Source organism: Pygoscelis adeliae, unplaced genomic scaffold, assembly GCF_000699105.1.
Source record: "Pygoscelis adeliae isolate BGI_AS28 unplaced genomic scaffold, ASM69910v1 Scaffold436, whole genome shotgun sequence".
NCBI lineage: Eukaryota > Metazoa > Chordata > Aves > Sphenisciformes > Spheniscidae > Pygoscelis > Pygoscelis adeliae.
Genome location: NW_008825051.1, coordinates 778,314 through 794,551, shown reverse-complemented (window position 1 = coordinate 794,551; position 16,238 = coordinate 778,314). Strand labels below are relative to the sequence as shown.

The 16,238-nt window shown below is 50.3% G+C and overlaps 1 protein-coding gene across 1 annotated transcript; it reads right to left on the bottom strand.

The window, feature by feature from the left end:
- Positions 1–2,128: 2,128 nt before the first annotated feature.
- On the bottom strand, positions 2,129–13,724 carry LOC103918932 (ectonucleoside triphosphate diphosphohydrolase 2-like). Its single transcript, XM_009326357.1, has 9 exons — positions 13,611–13,724; positions 11,240–11,360; positions 9,393–9,543; positions 8,460–8,619; positions 6,908–7,135; positions 5,544–5,816; positions 4,561–4,656; positions 3,417–3,551; positions 2,129–2,359 (listed from the first exon to the last, which is right to left on the bottom strand). Exons 1-9 carry the CDS (start codon positions 13,722–13,724, stop codon positions 2,129–2,131), a joined length of 1,509 nt encoding a protein of 502 aa, XP_009324632.1.
- Positions 13,725–16,238: the final 2,514 nt, after the last annotated feature.

Genomic DNA, 16,238 nt, shown 5'->3' with positions numbered 1-16,238 from the left:
AAGAAGGTGTAACGACTGAGCAAGCCAGAACACCTGGAGTCCTGGGGGTTCCTGGCATCTCACTGGCTTATTTCCATTACTGACAGGGGTAGGATTCTTCTTGGGCAGGTTGCAAATCTCAGGCAGGAATCCCCCAGTTCTCCTATGTGCTGACAGGTCACAGAGCCAGAGCTCTGTTTAATGGTTGTATTTCCAGATACGGGAGGAATGAAGTCTCAGGAATTTCCCCGATGTCACTGACTCCCTGATACCCCCCCCCCTTTCTTTTTTTTCTATGCACGCTTGCCTGAACCCCTCCTATCTTCTTCAGATGGTTTGAGCAAAGAACACATCAAAGAAGTAGACACGTCTCTCATCAACTAAATACCAGCAGCCAGGTTATCTGAAGTCATTTTCTGCCTGCCTGCCACTGGGAAGAAAGTGCCTTCAGGGGTTCTCATTGTGTACCCCGAAAGTATACGGCATAAGAGCTCTTGAGTAAACAGAGGCAAAATCAGCATCCCCCATCCTCCTCACTGAAACACTTTGTATTCACAATAAAACCCCCGCTTTGATCTCTTGCCAAGAATAACACAGACAGTCTATTAAAACATCTTTAATAACATGATATAATTAAAAATATCTAATGTGCAACTCAAAGAAATGAATATGAAGCTTGTTTGAATTTGTTTCCACACCCCTCCAAACTTGACTGACAGGTTCCAAACCTTCATTAATTGGCCTGAAAATTTATGAATACCCCAATATTATGGGGGAGGGGGATGTCCTATATATGCGTTGGGAGCACAAGGGATTAATCAGATTTGAAAGGATTTGGGTGCCATGGTAGCTTTAAAAATCCCGCAAGGCACATGACTGCATCTTTAGGCATTTAAATTTCTGTTTAAAGTGGGTCTGAAATGAGTAGGAGACACTCGTCCCTTGGGCTTTTAACAGCCTGTGTGTTTGAGTCTCTAAAGCAGTCTGAGAAGTGAACTCTAAATGCTTTAGTCAAAGGACAGCGTTAGTCTGAATCCATCCCTTTTCTTCACAATAACATGGGGAATTTGTACAGCACCTCATCTTTTAGACGACCAGACCAGACCAGAGGAGCTGGAACAACTGCCAAGTCCCAGAGGAATCCCGAGTATTGGATTATAAAGTAACTGATCACAGTCTAATACAAAAGTCATTGGACTGACAATTAGGAAAGCTTCTGTTCCTGGGTCTGCTCTTGTCTAAAGGACAATATTAGATGAGAGACTTCATTTTCAGAGTCAGCGAGACAAGCAGTTCAGTGCAAATGAATGAACTGGTGAACTTCAGCACAGCATGCACCCGATTTTAGTAGATGTGAAATGAAATCTGTTAATGTAAGTCCTGGTTAAAGAGTTGAAATTGGCCATTTTAACCCTGCATTGCCGTGACTCAGCTGAGAGACAGGAACTCAGCCACGTGTCTGTGCCCTTTGTTTCTCCTTTGATGCTCTGCACATTTTGTAGAGACCAAGAGCAAAAACCATTGCTTTTGAAGGATTCTTGGTCAGCAGGAGCATTCGCTGGAAGGGATGCATGGATACTGTCACTGAGGTGGGAGAACAGACAGATCAGTAGTAGCAGGCAGAAAATACCTGCTTTTTCCCTGGAACATGGAAGCAAGTTGGCTGTTATATTCTGATTATATTTTAATGCCGTTCCAGTCTTCACTAGTGGCGATACTGCAGGTATTGTCTATCTTGTGGGCACAGAAGAGGACAGAGCACCTTTTTCAGACACCACCTCCCCTGATTAGACAGCATTATTCAATATTAACTTTACAATAGCTCAGAGCCTGCCTGCTCAGAGGCATCGTTTCATTAGGCTGACATGAGTAATCTCAGCTGCAGCCCAAGCAAGACCTGCGCAGGCTGCTCTCTCATTTGGAGAACAAACAGCTTGCCATCCACCGGGAATCACAGGCTTCCTGCAGAGCAGGATCCGTTGTCTCAAAGTACAGTAGTGCAAGTGCTAGCAAGTCGAAATAAGGTACTGAGGCTCTGTGAGTCCTGCAGGAAAATCACTTGCATCCTCCAGTGACTTATACCTGTGTGATTTCTGTATGTACCCTGTTAACTGCCCTCTGGCAAGAGTATCAAGTCCCAGAATAACTGTCAGTTGTCATCAAAAACACTGCTGTTCCTGTGACTGAAGCTGTTTTCCCTGACCATCACTCGGTATGAGATGCGCATGAAAGAGCCAGTGAGCAGCACGACAAAGAGGATAAGGAGCAAAGACCAGACCCCTGGTTCAATCCCCTTGAGGAAGCTTGGGCTGTCCTGGGGGATGGTGTTGGTCAGACTCAGCAGGTAGCCAAGAGTCCAGCCAGATGATGTATCGCCCATCTGAAATGAAAAGGAGGAGAGGTCAGAAGAGAAGGAGACAGTCTGGACCCCAGCTGTGTTTCTGTGCACAGGCCTTGTATACGTTATTTGAGACTGATCCAAGGATGAGGCTTGGAATGAGGAGCTCTCCCACTCTCAGTGCCCCGAGTGCACTAATAGGCCTTAATTGCCCTGACCAGCCTCACTTGGGGCTTCCACCCACCCGCTCCACCCACGGGCCTGGGAGCTCCATTTAGGCTCCGGCCTGGGCAGCTACCTCTTTCCTGAGCTATGCAGTAGGTGTGTGCTGTTCCTTCTCCTGCTTACTGACTGGTTTTCCCAGCTGGACCTCAGGTCTACATTGTGGTAGTTCTGTCTCTGGCCCTGTTGCCTGGTTGAACCTCAGGCCTATGTTGTAGGTAGCTTGTTTCTGGCTTTCCAGGCTGGGCTCCCTGGATGGACCCTGGACCTACCTCATTACCTTGCCTTAGTCTGATGACCACCACGTGGCTGACTGAACTGTTATCACTGATGTGGCCCTGCTCAATGGGACCATGCCTTTGCTGGTAAGTTGAGAAGAGGTCTGGGAATAGGCTTTCTTTTCTTCTGTGAAGGGGAGGACTTGAATCAAATCCTCCTTTCCTTAGGGGCTCCAGATTCTGAAGCCATTTCAGACCTTGTAAACCAGTTATAAGCTCTCACAAGCATAAAGGTGACTGCAAAGAGGTAGGGCAGCATCTTTTGGCTCAGGAAATATTGTCAGCGGTTTGTCCTTAGCGTTAAGTGGTGATCAAGCCATACTTCCTTCCCTATTGGGCATAGATTCTTGAAGGTGGTATTGCTCCAGATGAGGTTTTGACTCGTGTTTTCAGTGGGGACAAGTGTAATCTCTAGCTCTCTGACTCTGGTTTTCTTGCTTATCACAACTGTGAATTTATTTCACAAAAACATCTTGCTGGAGAAACCTAGCTGGTTAGGGCCTGTAGGAGTGGGGACAGGCTGGCTTTACTGAAACCACCCCTCCCTTGTAATTGGAAATACCACACTGTGGGTAAATACCACACTGTGGGTAACTGACCTTGTTCTGGAATGCAGTCCAAACAGACCTGTCAAAGTCAAATGTGTATCCCTTTGTACTGAGATGAAAGATGAAGGCAGACACAATGCAGTAATCAGCAAGTGTATCCAGGCTTGTTTGGGACTCCTTGACCAGCTGGTGTCATTTCCAAAAGAAGATGGGGTGGGGGGGGAAATAAAAGTAGTAAATATTCAGTAGCTGAATTTCAGGCCTGCTATAACCTCTCCTTTCCTGCTCTGGGACTGACTGTGGGACGGGTTTGTGTCCTGTGCAGACTGAAACCATGTTTCCTGCACCCACTGGGCTGGTGTCTGGGAACCAGTGTCATCAACCAGAGATGTCTTAGTGCCTTTGTTCCCTTCTTATTAAAGACCAGGCGGTTCCAAGAGCAGCAGGACTGGCAGCCAGGTCTCCTACAGTTGCCTTGCAGGTGAACTGCTTGGTATGATTCTCTGCTCTCTAATTAGGTTGAGCTAATGCTGCAGCCTTTCTCTCAAGAGGAGCACTAATTCTCTTCTATCCAGAAGAGAAAGCTTTAGGGAACCGCTTATGGGCTTTGCTGCCCCATTAGCAAACCCTGTAGAAATGGTCCAATTGCATGTTACTGTGGATGCTCGGTCAGTGTAGGCACAAATGAGGGTGACCTCGTAAGCCGCCAACTGAGGGAAGGAACTTACAAATTCCCCCTGGCTCTGTCTCTATGGGCCCAGGTGAAGTGGGAAAGCCCCTGAAGTCTGAGTGGATGTGTTCCTTGGACTTAAGGAGAGGAAGATAACAGGAAGATCAAGGTGATATACAGGAGTGAGCAGACAGCCTTCCTGTTTACTCCTTAATATGCAGTAAAAGGTACTTGTGGCTTTTCATTTAATTAAGTCCAGGTGTTACCAGCAGCTGGGATTTGAGAGGAAGGAAAATAAGTGGAGCCCTTAATTGCAAAGTAAAAAAAAAAAAAAAACCCAAAACACACAAACCCAAAACAAACAAAACCCCAAAAAGAAACACCCCAAACAAACCAGGCAAATCCAAGTTTTTCCCTAAGGAAGACCGTAACTTATGGCTCTGTCAGTCTGAGCCACGTGGGCTTTTACAACAGCCTATTCCTTGCTTCCCACTCTCCCTGCGCACTAAGTTATTCCACAGTTACCTCTTTGACGGACATCCCACAAAGCCTGTTGACTGCCTGACCCAAGTCGGGAGAGGGTACAGTTTCTCTCATGAAGTCCGTGGCCTCAGAAATCACCTACAACAGCAGCAGAAATAATCATCAGGTTGGACTGCGCTCTGCATCCTTGCATTGCATACAGCGCCGATAGGAAAGTAGGTGGCAGTAGCTGTGGGGCACACTGCCAGGGTGCCCTCTCTGTGTGCCTGTTGGTGGTTACGGCGCCTGTGATGGGTGCAAGGAAAACAAGCAGATCTATTACTGTCTGGAGATGGAAACTGGCCTGCTTCTAGTTTGCTTGCATGCAGCAGCCTTCCTGGCCCTGCCTGGATAAGTAGGTTGGTCCTTATGCTCCTTGGCACGGTGTCCGTGGGAGGCTCTCAGGAGCAGGGAGCTGGGGAGACTTCTGAAATTCCTCCCTCTGCATTCCTTCACTGAAATGCACTCAGCCTCTTCTAGGATCTTGAGATGGTCCTGGCTTAACAACCCAGTGATTCTGGACACTAGATCTAGGGTCTCAGATATAAGCATGCTTGTGGTGGAGCATGCCCAGATGTTTGCTCAGAGCGGCAGAGGATCTTCAGCTTCACCACATGCTTGGTGTGGGAAGACCTGCTCAGCACACAGCTGCTGACTACCTTATCCTTGCTGGCTCATGTGAGGTCCTTTATGGCGCTGGAGCCCCAAAGTTTGCCTTGCAAGCAGACATTGCTGAAACATGGATGAAGAAAGCCCTACCACAGCCACTGATGGGAAGCCTATTGTCCATATTTGAACAGCTGTGTGGAAATGAGGGGGAGAGGGCAGGAGAGCATGTGTACAATGTTAGCCAGAGCACTGGCCCTCTTGGCTAGCAGAGGGCACAGTGTGGCTGTTCCCACTGTATTTTTTTTTAATGACCAAACTCTTCCCGTTTCATGGGTTCTCCATACCAGTTGCCTACCTCAGTGTAAATGAGAACCCACCAGAAACCTGGTCCGGAGGGGCTTGAATATACTGCTGAGGGAATGCTTGAAGAAGCTGTAGGAAGAGGAAGAGTTGAGCAGACTTTGCACAAGTCTCATGCAGGTGGTGGGATTGCTGGAGCCGGTGATGTTGAAGACCTCCTCAGGGCCGGGGATGTCTGATGTGTCATCACTGACAGCACAAGGCCCAGTATGTACTGATTGCCACCGCACTTCCCGGGAGTAGGTGAGGGGCCAGCAGGGATTAGACACAGTTTTAGCACTTCTCTGATCCTAGAGAGGCAGAATAAAACAGGGACACAGGCAGCAAGAAAGGAGGTTGGCGTCCCAGGACTTCACAAAGAAAGACAAAATGCAACACAATGAAGAACAGTTTTCCTCTGGCACCACAATGTTGTAAATGAGCAATCAGGCTGCAGAAGGTTTGCCAAACCTTATCTCAGCAAGTCAACTGCAGCAGGCTCCCAGCTCCTGCAGAGTTCAGGGCCTGGCAATGCCTGGACCTGCTGTGGGAGGCTGAGGAGTCCCAGCCCTACCTACTCTGCCTTAGGCCAGAAATAAAATTTCAATGAATCCTGTACTCTTTCTAGTTGCAAGAAAGAGGCTGTTCTGGTCTGCCTTGCAAATGGCTCAACCCGTCAAGAATCAGTGTTTCTCATCTCTAGGAATTCCCCTATATAACTGAGGTGAAGTGGGTCTCCATGTGGGACATTCAGGTCTCAAATAAGGGGAGGTGTGGTTTACAGGGAGGCAAGTGGATGGGCAGTGAGTAGTTTATTTCTGAGAAATTCAGTTTTGGTGGAGACTGGTTCCTGACTTTGCATCAGATCCTGCCACCTCCTTCCCCCCCCACCTAAAGTTTGGAAGAACCAGAACACCTGTATGTTTTCAAAATGAAATATTGCTCTCTTAAAGACTGCTTCAGGGTTAAAGTCAGCAAAGGACAGAAATATCCCAAATGAAAGGTCCTGGTTGGTTCCTGGGTGCTGTTGTTTAGGCTCCCCTTCTAGGATGGAGGAGTAGTTCAGAGAAGCCAAGGGAAGTCTTTGCCTCGCTCCACCCCGAAGGTGGTCCAGAGAGCTACTCTGTGCTCATGTGTATTAAGTAAGGAGCCAAACAGAGCCTGCAAGTAGGAAACTCTGGAATGGGTGCCTGTGTGTCTGCTTGGAGGGCATCGATTTGGGCATAGAGAGTATGTTTGACAAATGCACTGGGCTTTTTTAGATACATGCAAATGCCTTCTATTAAAGACAGTGATCGACATTTTGCCCATTAGCAGCTATGCTTTATGCAACTGTCATTCAGTGCAGAGGGTTGATATTGTATCCAGGAACCTTGCAAATGCCCTTCTGGCAGGTACTCACTTGAATGAGCATAGACAGCAGCCTGCTGCGGAGCTGGTCTGTGCCGTGGCAGGGGCAGTGATGAGTGTACACGTTGTGCGTCTGTCCATACAGCTGCAGCCTCACTCCCTCTTTTGGTGCCTGGTTCCCTTCTTCCACCTTGGAAGTGAGCTGTGCTGAGGTTCCTCCCACAGATAGGACTCCTGCCATCCCCTTCCTGGAGGGGACCAACTGCCCTCGCCAGTCGTACTGACCCAAAAAGAACCAGAGAGGTCAGTTCTTAAGACTTCTACATCTGGGTCACGGTCAGAAAGAAGCGTTATTGCACAGAGAGAGAAAGCAGCTTTCTGGTGCAGTGCAGCCCAACTTTTTTTTTTTGCCCACAGGACATAAGGATGCTGAACTGGTGGCTTTGGAGGGAACAGAGGAGCCATTGTACAAGCACTGCCATCTGCACAGAGAGCTCCCCACAGCCAGCAAGAGCAACCAGGGCTCACCACCCTGGGTGGCTGTTCAAGGCACTGGTCTTGGTAGGTAGGAGCAGGGGGGAGAGGAGAGGGTGGTGGTTGTGGTGGGGAATGGGAGGGAGGTTTCCAGGTGGGCAGATATGGGTTTCAAGTGCTGCCTTGATGCTGAAGTGATCCTCCTTGTCAGAAGAACCCTGTGGTTTTCATCTCCTGCCATCTTGCAGAACTGAGTTTGGCAATGCTGAAGTTAGCAGTACAGAGAGGAAAGTTTACGTGAGTGTAAGCACTCTGTCCCTGGCCGGGGGAGGCTGTGTTGCTGCCAGCAGGGCTAGCAATTCCCTAATCAGTGCATGCTTGCTCCTGGTTATCAGAATAGCTTTTCACTTCCCCAATGTGGAATAACTCGGTCTAACCCACCTTTCTCTTGCCTGTTGAGTTCTTGAGACCCTTTGGCTTGAGAAGCCATGGGTAGAGCAAGGAAACGTAAATGTATTCTTTTTGTTTAGCGAGTGCCTTCTGAATACAGACCAGGCCCCTGTGCTGGGGACACCCAGCTATGCTCTCGCTAGTGTCTCAATGAGAGGAAATTTGATGGGCTTTTGCTTTGGCAGCAAAAGACTCTGCTTCTCTGTCCACCATCCACAGGATGTCCCATGGGACAGCTGGACTCCAGTGGCAATCCCACAGCACCCCACACACATAGCAGCAATGCCTGTTTGACAGTGGTGCTGAGCTAGAGCTGCAGGGACTCAGGGCAGTGGAGTTCTTGTTGACACCCCAGGGCCAGACTGTGTAAGGTTCTCTATGTGAGCATCCTGGATGTGCTGTCCAGAAAGCCTCACATCTGTTAAGCCAACTGCATGAACATGCCCATGAAAGGCTGTATTAGAGGTTTAGTCCTTCAGCCTAGTTTTAACCATCTCACATTATGTCCCCCAGCCAGCTGGTGTTGGATATAACCTGCCTTCTCTAAAAGACAATGGAAGTTGTGCTTAAGCATTGTTTAAAGTACAGGGCTTTAATGATCCCTCCACATGTCTCTAGCTGTTTGCTAATGGTAGTTGCTCAGCTCAGTTCTGTACTCTCCAGGCAGGATTGTCCTTTACCTTGAAGAAGTTCTCCAGGACATAATTAACAGCAACCCAACTGAATGCTTCCTCGTCTGGACTGGACAGGATTTGTGCTCCCTGAAAGTCAAAGGGGGATGACTTCAGGGCCACAGTCAGGGCTGCAAGGAGACCGCCAGAGAGGGTGGGATGGGTGAGGCTAAACAGAAAAGAAAAAGAAGGCACATTTGTTGTTACAGGACCCTGCCAGGAGCAGCCTGCAGTGGGGGTACAGCTGCAGGACTTCGGCTGTGCTCCCCACTTTGGGTAGTAGCATAGAGACACCATGAGAATCCGACTCCTGCTGCTACTTCCCTCTCCCTTGCATGGCACTGGGGGCAAAAACAGCAGAGGGATGATTTGAGCAGTTGTGCCACCATTCAACAATTTAGGAGTTCAGTACCCGCTGCCCCTGAGGGATCCTGTGGCCTTGCCCCACTGACCTGGCCCCCTCCAGACCTTACTTTTCCCCAGCGTCTAAAAGGAGATAAAGGTCCCAGTAATGGGGTGACTGAGAACAGGGTCCACAAAAGTGTGTATGATAAGGTGGATCTTCCCACCACCGCTCCCAACCTGCTAACAAGAAGCACCCCTGCAAGCCCATGTGGGTTGTCACACAAACTGAAAACACTTCAGCTTCCAGACTGACAGATGTTTTTCTAAGCACTAATTGTGAAGTCCTAATTGTGAAGGAGACTTTACACAGACTGGTAGCAGTAGCAAGACTGTCATCCTCATGGCTGCTTGAGGGGACAGTATGGAGGCACAGCCATACCGTACTCCCCTCGAGTGCATGGGGACCTGAGGAAGGTTTACCTGACTAGCAGATTAGGGATGAAACACACTGCAGAGCAGACAAGGTGAGATGCATTTACAGAATGATCCGCATGACGTGTGCTGATCTCTGAGTGTGGGTTTGCAACATTCACTCACTTCAGCTGCCTCATGCTGGCGGTTGCTCCCAGGTAGAGGGGGGTTTGGCTGTGCTGCTCTGCTGGGATCTCTTTCTGGGCCCAGTTCAAACATGGCTCCAAGCTCTTCCCTACTTTCTGAGGAGAATCTGAGTAGCTGGAGACTCCCGGACCTGAGGACCAGGGAAAAGAATGAAATTTTCTAAGGAAAGATATGGGAGAAGTATGAGAGCTGTTATCCAAGAGGTTGCTGTCCTAGGGCATGGTTAGAGACAGGACCTGTCACAGGCAGAATGAAGGAGTTCCTCCAGGTAGCCATCCTGCTAAAATATGGTACAGGGAGCAAGATGGCACATGCACATAAATCCCAAATCGCACAAAGAGAACCCTAGCTCTACTGCTGAGACATCCTGTAAATGACCCATGTATCAAGCCACAAGTCTGCTGCAAGAGCTGAGGCTGTCTCAGCCCACAAAGGAAGAAATGTGGCTTTAGCCGCTATAAAAGATAAGCAAAAGGACACACTGCCATGCAGCTAGAACCAAGGCTGATGTGTCAGCTCTCTCCTCCATCCACTTCCTCTCGTGTTGGTGGAGGTGGCTTCCGAGCCCCATGCCTGCAAGCAAGACATCTCTGCTCTAGAGGAAGCTGGTGCTGTGTGGAGAGAAGCTGTGTGCAAGCCTTGATTCATCTTTCCAGCAAGATTCAATGGGGTCTTAAAGGCTGGTTTTGAACTACTACCCAAAAAGAGCCTCACTTCCCCATCCTCTGGCCCACTTGTCTTCCTGGCTGTGCGACTCCCTCACCATCTGCTTTGCTCTCCTGGGCCCTGTATAGGGCTGAGCTGCAGCTTGCCTGCGGCCACTCAAAGGCTGTGACCATACTGCCATGCAGACCAAGGACAACTACTCACATCTGGGAGAGAGACCTGCCTGGACCTCTTGCTGCTGCTGCCACACTGTTGGAGCAGCAGGTTCAAATAAGTCTTCAAGCACCGAGCTACAGTCGCTGTTTTTAACCCAGCCAGTGAATATGGCGGTAGTCAAGGGACGCGTACAAGGTTTCAGGGAGCCCTTATTGCATCTTCTGCATGTGGTTTGTATTGCTTATAGTCTGCGAGGGCACAAACCCTCTTCCCTGCTTGTTGCGCAGCTGCCCTCCTACAGCGCACTGCTACTGAGAGTTCAGGGTTTCCCAGCATCCTGCTATAATCAGGCTTCAACATCAAAGCAAGATTGAGAGATAGAGAAGGAAAACCCCAAGCTTTAATGCATGAAACCCTTTCAGCTGGCTTTGGCAGGGCCAAACTGATTCAAACTAGTGAGGAAGACCCTAATATTCTCCAAAATGTGACACCTAAAACCAAGCTGAACTCATGCTTGTGCTGTCAAACCTTGCATAGGGGGTTGGAGTCTTCGCAATTCTGTTGTCCTGGAGCTATGCCACTTACTGTCCAGAATACAGTCAGGAGGAGGCAGAAGATACCAGGAGTCACCCTGCAGCCAGATTTGTTGCTGTTCACTGTCTCACCTGGGTGAGAAGCTCAGCAACCTTGGCTCTGCTGCTGATCCACATGGACGTCAGGACCAGCCCCTCTGTGTGCTTCCCTGCCTGCAGCAGGCCAAAAAAACCTGTCACCTGCTACTGCTGAGTGCTCTGATGTCCAGCTGTATGGCTAAATCTGCCCATGTTGAGAAAACCCATGCTGAAAATAAGCAGCCTGTGCTTCACAGTCACCACTATTTCAGTGTACGGCCAGATGATACAGGAGCTGAGGAAATTGCAGCAGTGGTCCATGCACAGATCTCTAGGTTTCCATCCATCCCATGCCAGTCCCACAGACCACCGAGCATGAATCGGGCATCTTACCTTGTACAGGACAGGAACTACATTCCCTGATCACTCCGGTCTTGTTTGCGTTGGTGGTGGTGGTCCACTGGTAGATGAACAGGATGGTGTGGGATGGGCCAGCATCCAGAACAATGCCGTACTGGAAAACCCCCAAAACATTCTAGATAAACACCACTGAATGCATGTTGCTTTGTTATTCTAGGGTTACTCGGCATTACATAGGTATTCTGGGTAACCCGTGGGCGTGCACTGCAGTATTTGAGTTAGCTTTTTACATTCAAAGAAAGGGTGAAGCCAGAAGATGATGTGGATTTGCAGGGAACCATCTGTATTTCTGAATATACATGAGGAGCAGCAGGAGTGGAGAAACACCCAGAAGTACGTCAGACCTGCGGTGGCATGCTCTGCAGCTGTTCCTGAAATCAGGTAGAGGGCTTCCACTGAGAGCTGAGCCATCTGGAGCTCAGGAAAAACAGGTCCTAAAGCAGCGGGAGATGGCACTATACAGGCTCTCGACTGATTCTGGGACTCAAACTGCTGCTGGATTGGTTTGCTAAAGAGGTAAGGGTTTCATGCAGGAATCGGAGGGCTGTGGCTTGTTCCTGCTTCTGAGGAACCCGAGACTCCCACATCTGTTTGATGCCCCACTGCAGAGATGGTGCGACACGGGCTGGGTTTGCCCCAGTGCGTGCCAGACCTGTGGGAGCTGCAGCGCGCTGGGACCAACCAGCACATACACTGTCCAACGCAGCAGCCCTGAGGAGACCAAGATAATGTCTTGGCAAAAACAGCAGCAGTGAACGTGAGATTTCTCAACTCCTTCTCCACTGACAGTTCTCCTATTGCCTAGCAGTGAGGCCGAGGGCTTTCTTAGTCTCGTTGCAGCCCAGCGTCTGGTCTATTTGCTGCTGACTAAGCCTTGCTGAGCTGCACCTCATATGTGAGGTTAGGAAATGAGAGGTCACTGGGGTACCCTGCAGCACAGCTCTGTGGCTGTTTTGGATGTCCCCACACTCAAAATACCACCAGGGCTAGCCTAGGGTCTCCTACTCTCCCCTCTATTACATAACCCCAAACTGGGACATCTCCTACACAGACGGGAAAGAAACTCATGAGATCTGGGAGGTACGTGGTAGTGCATGGTCTAAGCTGTATCTTGCACAGAAATAGTTGTAGCTGTGACTGAGTGGGAGGAGAAACCTCCTGAGAGGTTGACATTAACACAGTCAGAAGGGTTTTAGCACAAGACAGAGCCTGGCTGCAGCCTCCGAGCGAAGCTGGCTGCCTGCTGCCTTCCTGGGAGCTCCCAGCTGCACCAGACACAGCGCCCAGGCCAGGAGCTGGTGGGACTGGAGCTGGAGCAGAAATGCGGAAGGAGGATGGAACTCCCTGTCCGAGCCTGCTGGCACCCTCCCACACGAGTGACAACTCATATTTCTTGCAGGGCATGTCGGCTGCTGCAGAAGAGGAAGGAACAAATGGTATTGGTGGAGAAACCTCGATTTTTTTCCTTCTTCACAAAATGAGAGGCTGCTGCTGGGAGTGCAAGGGAGGAGAAGGGATCACCACATTTCTGCCCCAGTTCAACACCAGGGAAGGGCAGAATGCTCTCTGGGCAGAGCATGGAGCAATGAAGGGTTTTTTTAATCCAATTTTGTTTCTGAGAGGAGCGTGGAGGAGGGGTAGTATCTCTAAATGCGCAGGTTAACCTACTTCTGTTTGAGTAAACCACAGCATGCCACTGGTCTCATCTCAGCAGTGGTGCCCAAGAGGCAGAGTGGATGGACAGTAACCCCCCAGTCACTGGGCAGATCTGACCCTGCTGTATAAAGCAGGTTGGCTCTTCAGGTAAAATCAAGAGAGGACAGAAGAGGAAAAGGCATGGAAGATAAGATAATTTTTTTTTAAAGACAGAAGCAGCAGTTCAGTGCCAAATTCCTCCTGACTTTCAAGAGGGACCTAGATCTTTCCCTCCACTGACACCACTGGTCCCTTGCTGCTCTGGGCTCGCTCCTGACGTGGGCTGCCTCTCCTCAGCCTGTGGTGAACATCTCTGCTGGATGATATCCAGCCTGTATTTCCCTGACCAGCCAAAGGGGTTGGCTTGTTTTTGGCTTGAAAAGCTACAGCATGTTGAAGGATGCAAACCCATCCTCGCAGTCTTGTTCTAGTCCCCTGCTCAGTTTATTGTTTTGGGCTAGTAACTACGTCAGTAGTGCAATGAATGTAAGAAGCAACGAAACACACCAGGTTTTAGTTTAAATGCCCAGCTTGCACAAGGAAACAGGCAGGTTCTCCTTAAGAAGCAGCCCCGCAGACGAGGAGAAGGTCTCCTCTGCCCCGCTTGACCCTCGGCTTGGCCACCCCTCGGGCAGGTGGACGCCCTTACCTTGGTCCCGGGAGGGGTGATGGGCACATCTTTAGTGGAGACACAAAGGAGCACGATGCCCGTCAGTCCCGCTACAATCACCAGCCAGGGGGGAAGGAGTTCACGCCAAGACATGAAGCGCTTTCTCCTTTCGCAAAGAGTCAAAAGAGGAAGCAGCGGAGCAGCAAACTGACAGCGGCTGCTTTTTACAACCTTTAAAAAGAGGAGAAAGGCGGGGCTGAGGCCAGGCTCTGACTTCAGCCCAGCCCCAAGCCACAGGGACCACAAGGAGCGCGTGGGCCAAGCTGCGATGTGTCAGGCAGTTCTCCCTTCCATCGCTCCATGCAATAAATAAAACGACGGCTTCGTGCCCATTCCAGTGCTAGCTTTGCAAAGGCATCGGTGCAACCTCGAAACTGCCCCAGGCGTCAGGATTGAGGTAAACAGAAATGTGAGGTTAGCTCAGCTGTGTAATAAGCAGAAAGCAGGCAAAACTCATCTGTTTGGTATTCTGCGCCTGGCAGTGCTAGCTGCCAAAATTAGAAGCAGGGAAACTCCTTGTCGCTGGGTTTACTTTATATCTGAGGGCTCCAGGGTGGACCTGGGGCGCTTCCCCGCAAGGACGTGTCCATTGGGTTGGGGCAGAGCGCGGGCACTCTGTCCAGTTCCTTCAGACTGCCTCCTCGTTCACTCTCGGGCAGCACCCAGGACAGGAAAACATCTGCACGTTCGGGTTTCCACCCACAGGAGACTCTGGCTGGTTTGGTCTTTGCTGTGGGGGGGAGACGGCGGGGGGTCCTCAGGTCTTTTGCCCCCAGAAGGCCAGGGTCAGTGTAGGTGACTGTACACCCCTTCCCAACAGCCTCCCTATGAAAGATAACCAACCCCCAGACTTTGCAAAACACGCGCCCACTTTCTCCTTTTTGGTGCCACAAAGACACAGCCCCGAAACCAGAATTTCTGAAGAAAAATCTGTTAGAGCCGGGAGAGGTGCTTCTTTCAGGCTGTCCCCATCTGTTTCCCGGTGATATGGTCTAGGAATAAAAGTGCAACTCCTTTAAAGAAATGTTTTGATTCGTGTGAGCTGGACCATTTATTGGCAAGGCCATCTTGCCCCCACCAGAGGACTTCACCAGCCAGGCCTCTGTCTGCAGAACTAAAGGAATGACACCTTCTTGGTCTTGCAGGGGTATTTGGAGACACATCTCTCTGTCTTAGAGTTGTTTTAAGCAAAGTGCCAGAATTCCCTCATCTTCCTGCAGACTTTAGACTCCAGTTCAGATTTTGCTGGTCAGCAAGTAGAATGCATCTGCAGATGTCCTGTAGTGACAGGGCAAGGGGCAACAGTTTTAAACTGAAAGAGGGTACGTTTAAATTGCACATAAGGAAGAAATGTTTTACAATGAGGGTGGTGAGACCCTGGAACAGGTTGCCCAGAGAAGTTGTGGATGCCTCATCTTTGGAAGTGTTCAAGGTCGGGTTGGACAGGGCTTGGAGAAACCTGATCTAGTGAAAGAAGTCCCTGCCCATGGCAGGGGGATTGGACTAGGTGATCTTCAAAAGTCCCTTCCAACCCAAACCATTCTGTGATTCTTTGTTTTGCTTACACTTGCGCTGACAATGCTCTACTTTGCAATGGGGACACGGATTAAATTGCCAGAGTGCTGACAGTCCTCCTCCCTCTGCTCTCGCGTCTGCCCGGGAGGACAAGCAGGCTTTCACGCACTTCCCCGGTGAGGAGTCGTGCAGCAGTTCAGCTTGCTGCAGTGCCGCAAACAAAACAGGTGCCCCAGGCGTCCTCCTGTCCCAAAGAAATGCTGCACGTGGGATGCGTGGGGCGGCTGCTCGCACTGTGGTGGTTGGCCGATTGCTCATGCCCACGGGCTGGTCATGGTAGTTTGTTCCAATTTTGTGATATACCATCAGCACTTGAGGATATCCAGCAGCTACTGAGCATCTGCCAGATCCTGCCGTGGTCAGGCCAGTCGTGCTTTGCTCCCGCAGAAACCACGCGCCGGCAGAGCAGTGTGCACCTCAAACTGCGCAGGGGTCGCTTTTGCAGCTGGGGCACGGAGAGGGGACATGAGGGAGCCAGGGATGTTGCAGCAGCTCGTGGCTGGGAATAGCAGAGCGCATCCGTTCTCTCATCTGGATGTCGGGGTTCACGGGGGTCTGTTGACAGATGCACGTGGTATGGGGGGCTCTAAATCACATAGGTTTTGCCTCGATAGTTACACTAACTGGTGGGCAGACGCCAAAGGGTTTCTGCGATGGGTTGGACTGACGCAGTTTTATACAATCCTAGCGCCCGGCTGCACATCTCACGAAGGCCAAAGTCGGATTTTTTTCCCCACTCTGTAGCAGCTATGCTGAAAGTACGGGTCTGCAAAGGTCAAATCATGACGGGGAAAGGCCACTTCTTCTTTGTGAGGCTGTTTTTGGTTGCGTTTCTCGTTTCCATCGCTGTCTGCCAGGGGTCAGCCAAGGAGTCGCGGCCGCCCTGCTGGGAGGGACGCCTCACGCACCCGCAGGAACCCCAACATTTGCTGCCACGCTCCCGTATTGGTGTTGATTGGAGCAGCGCGCCTTGGGGCCCTGGGGCCTGGCCGCCTTCCCGAGCGCTCAGCCGGCAGCCGCAGCGAGCTCCCC

Coding starts and splice junctions, on each gene's coding strand:
- LOC103918932 (XM_009326357.1), bottom strand. CDS start 13,724: ATGTCTTGGCGTGAACTCCTTCCCCCCTGGCTGGTGATTGTAGCGGGA. Junction 9,544..11,239: donor TAGTTCCTGTCCTGTACAAG/GTAAGATGCCCG, acceptor CCTGGTCCTCAG/GTCCGGGAGTCTCCAGCTAC. Junction 8,620..9,392: donor GCCAGCATGAGGCAGCTGAA/GTGAGTGAATGT, acceptor TTTTCTGTTTAG/CCTCACCCATCCCACCCTCT.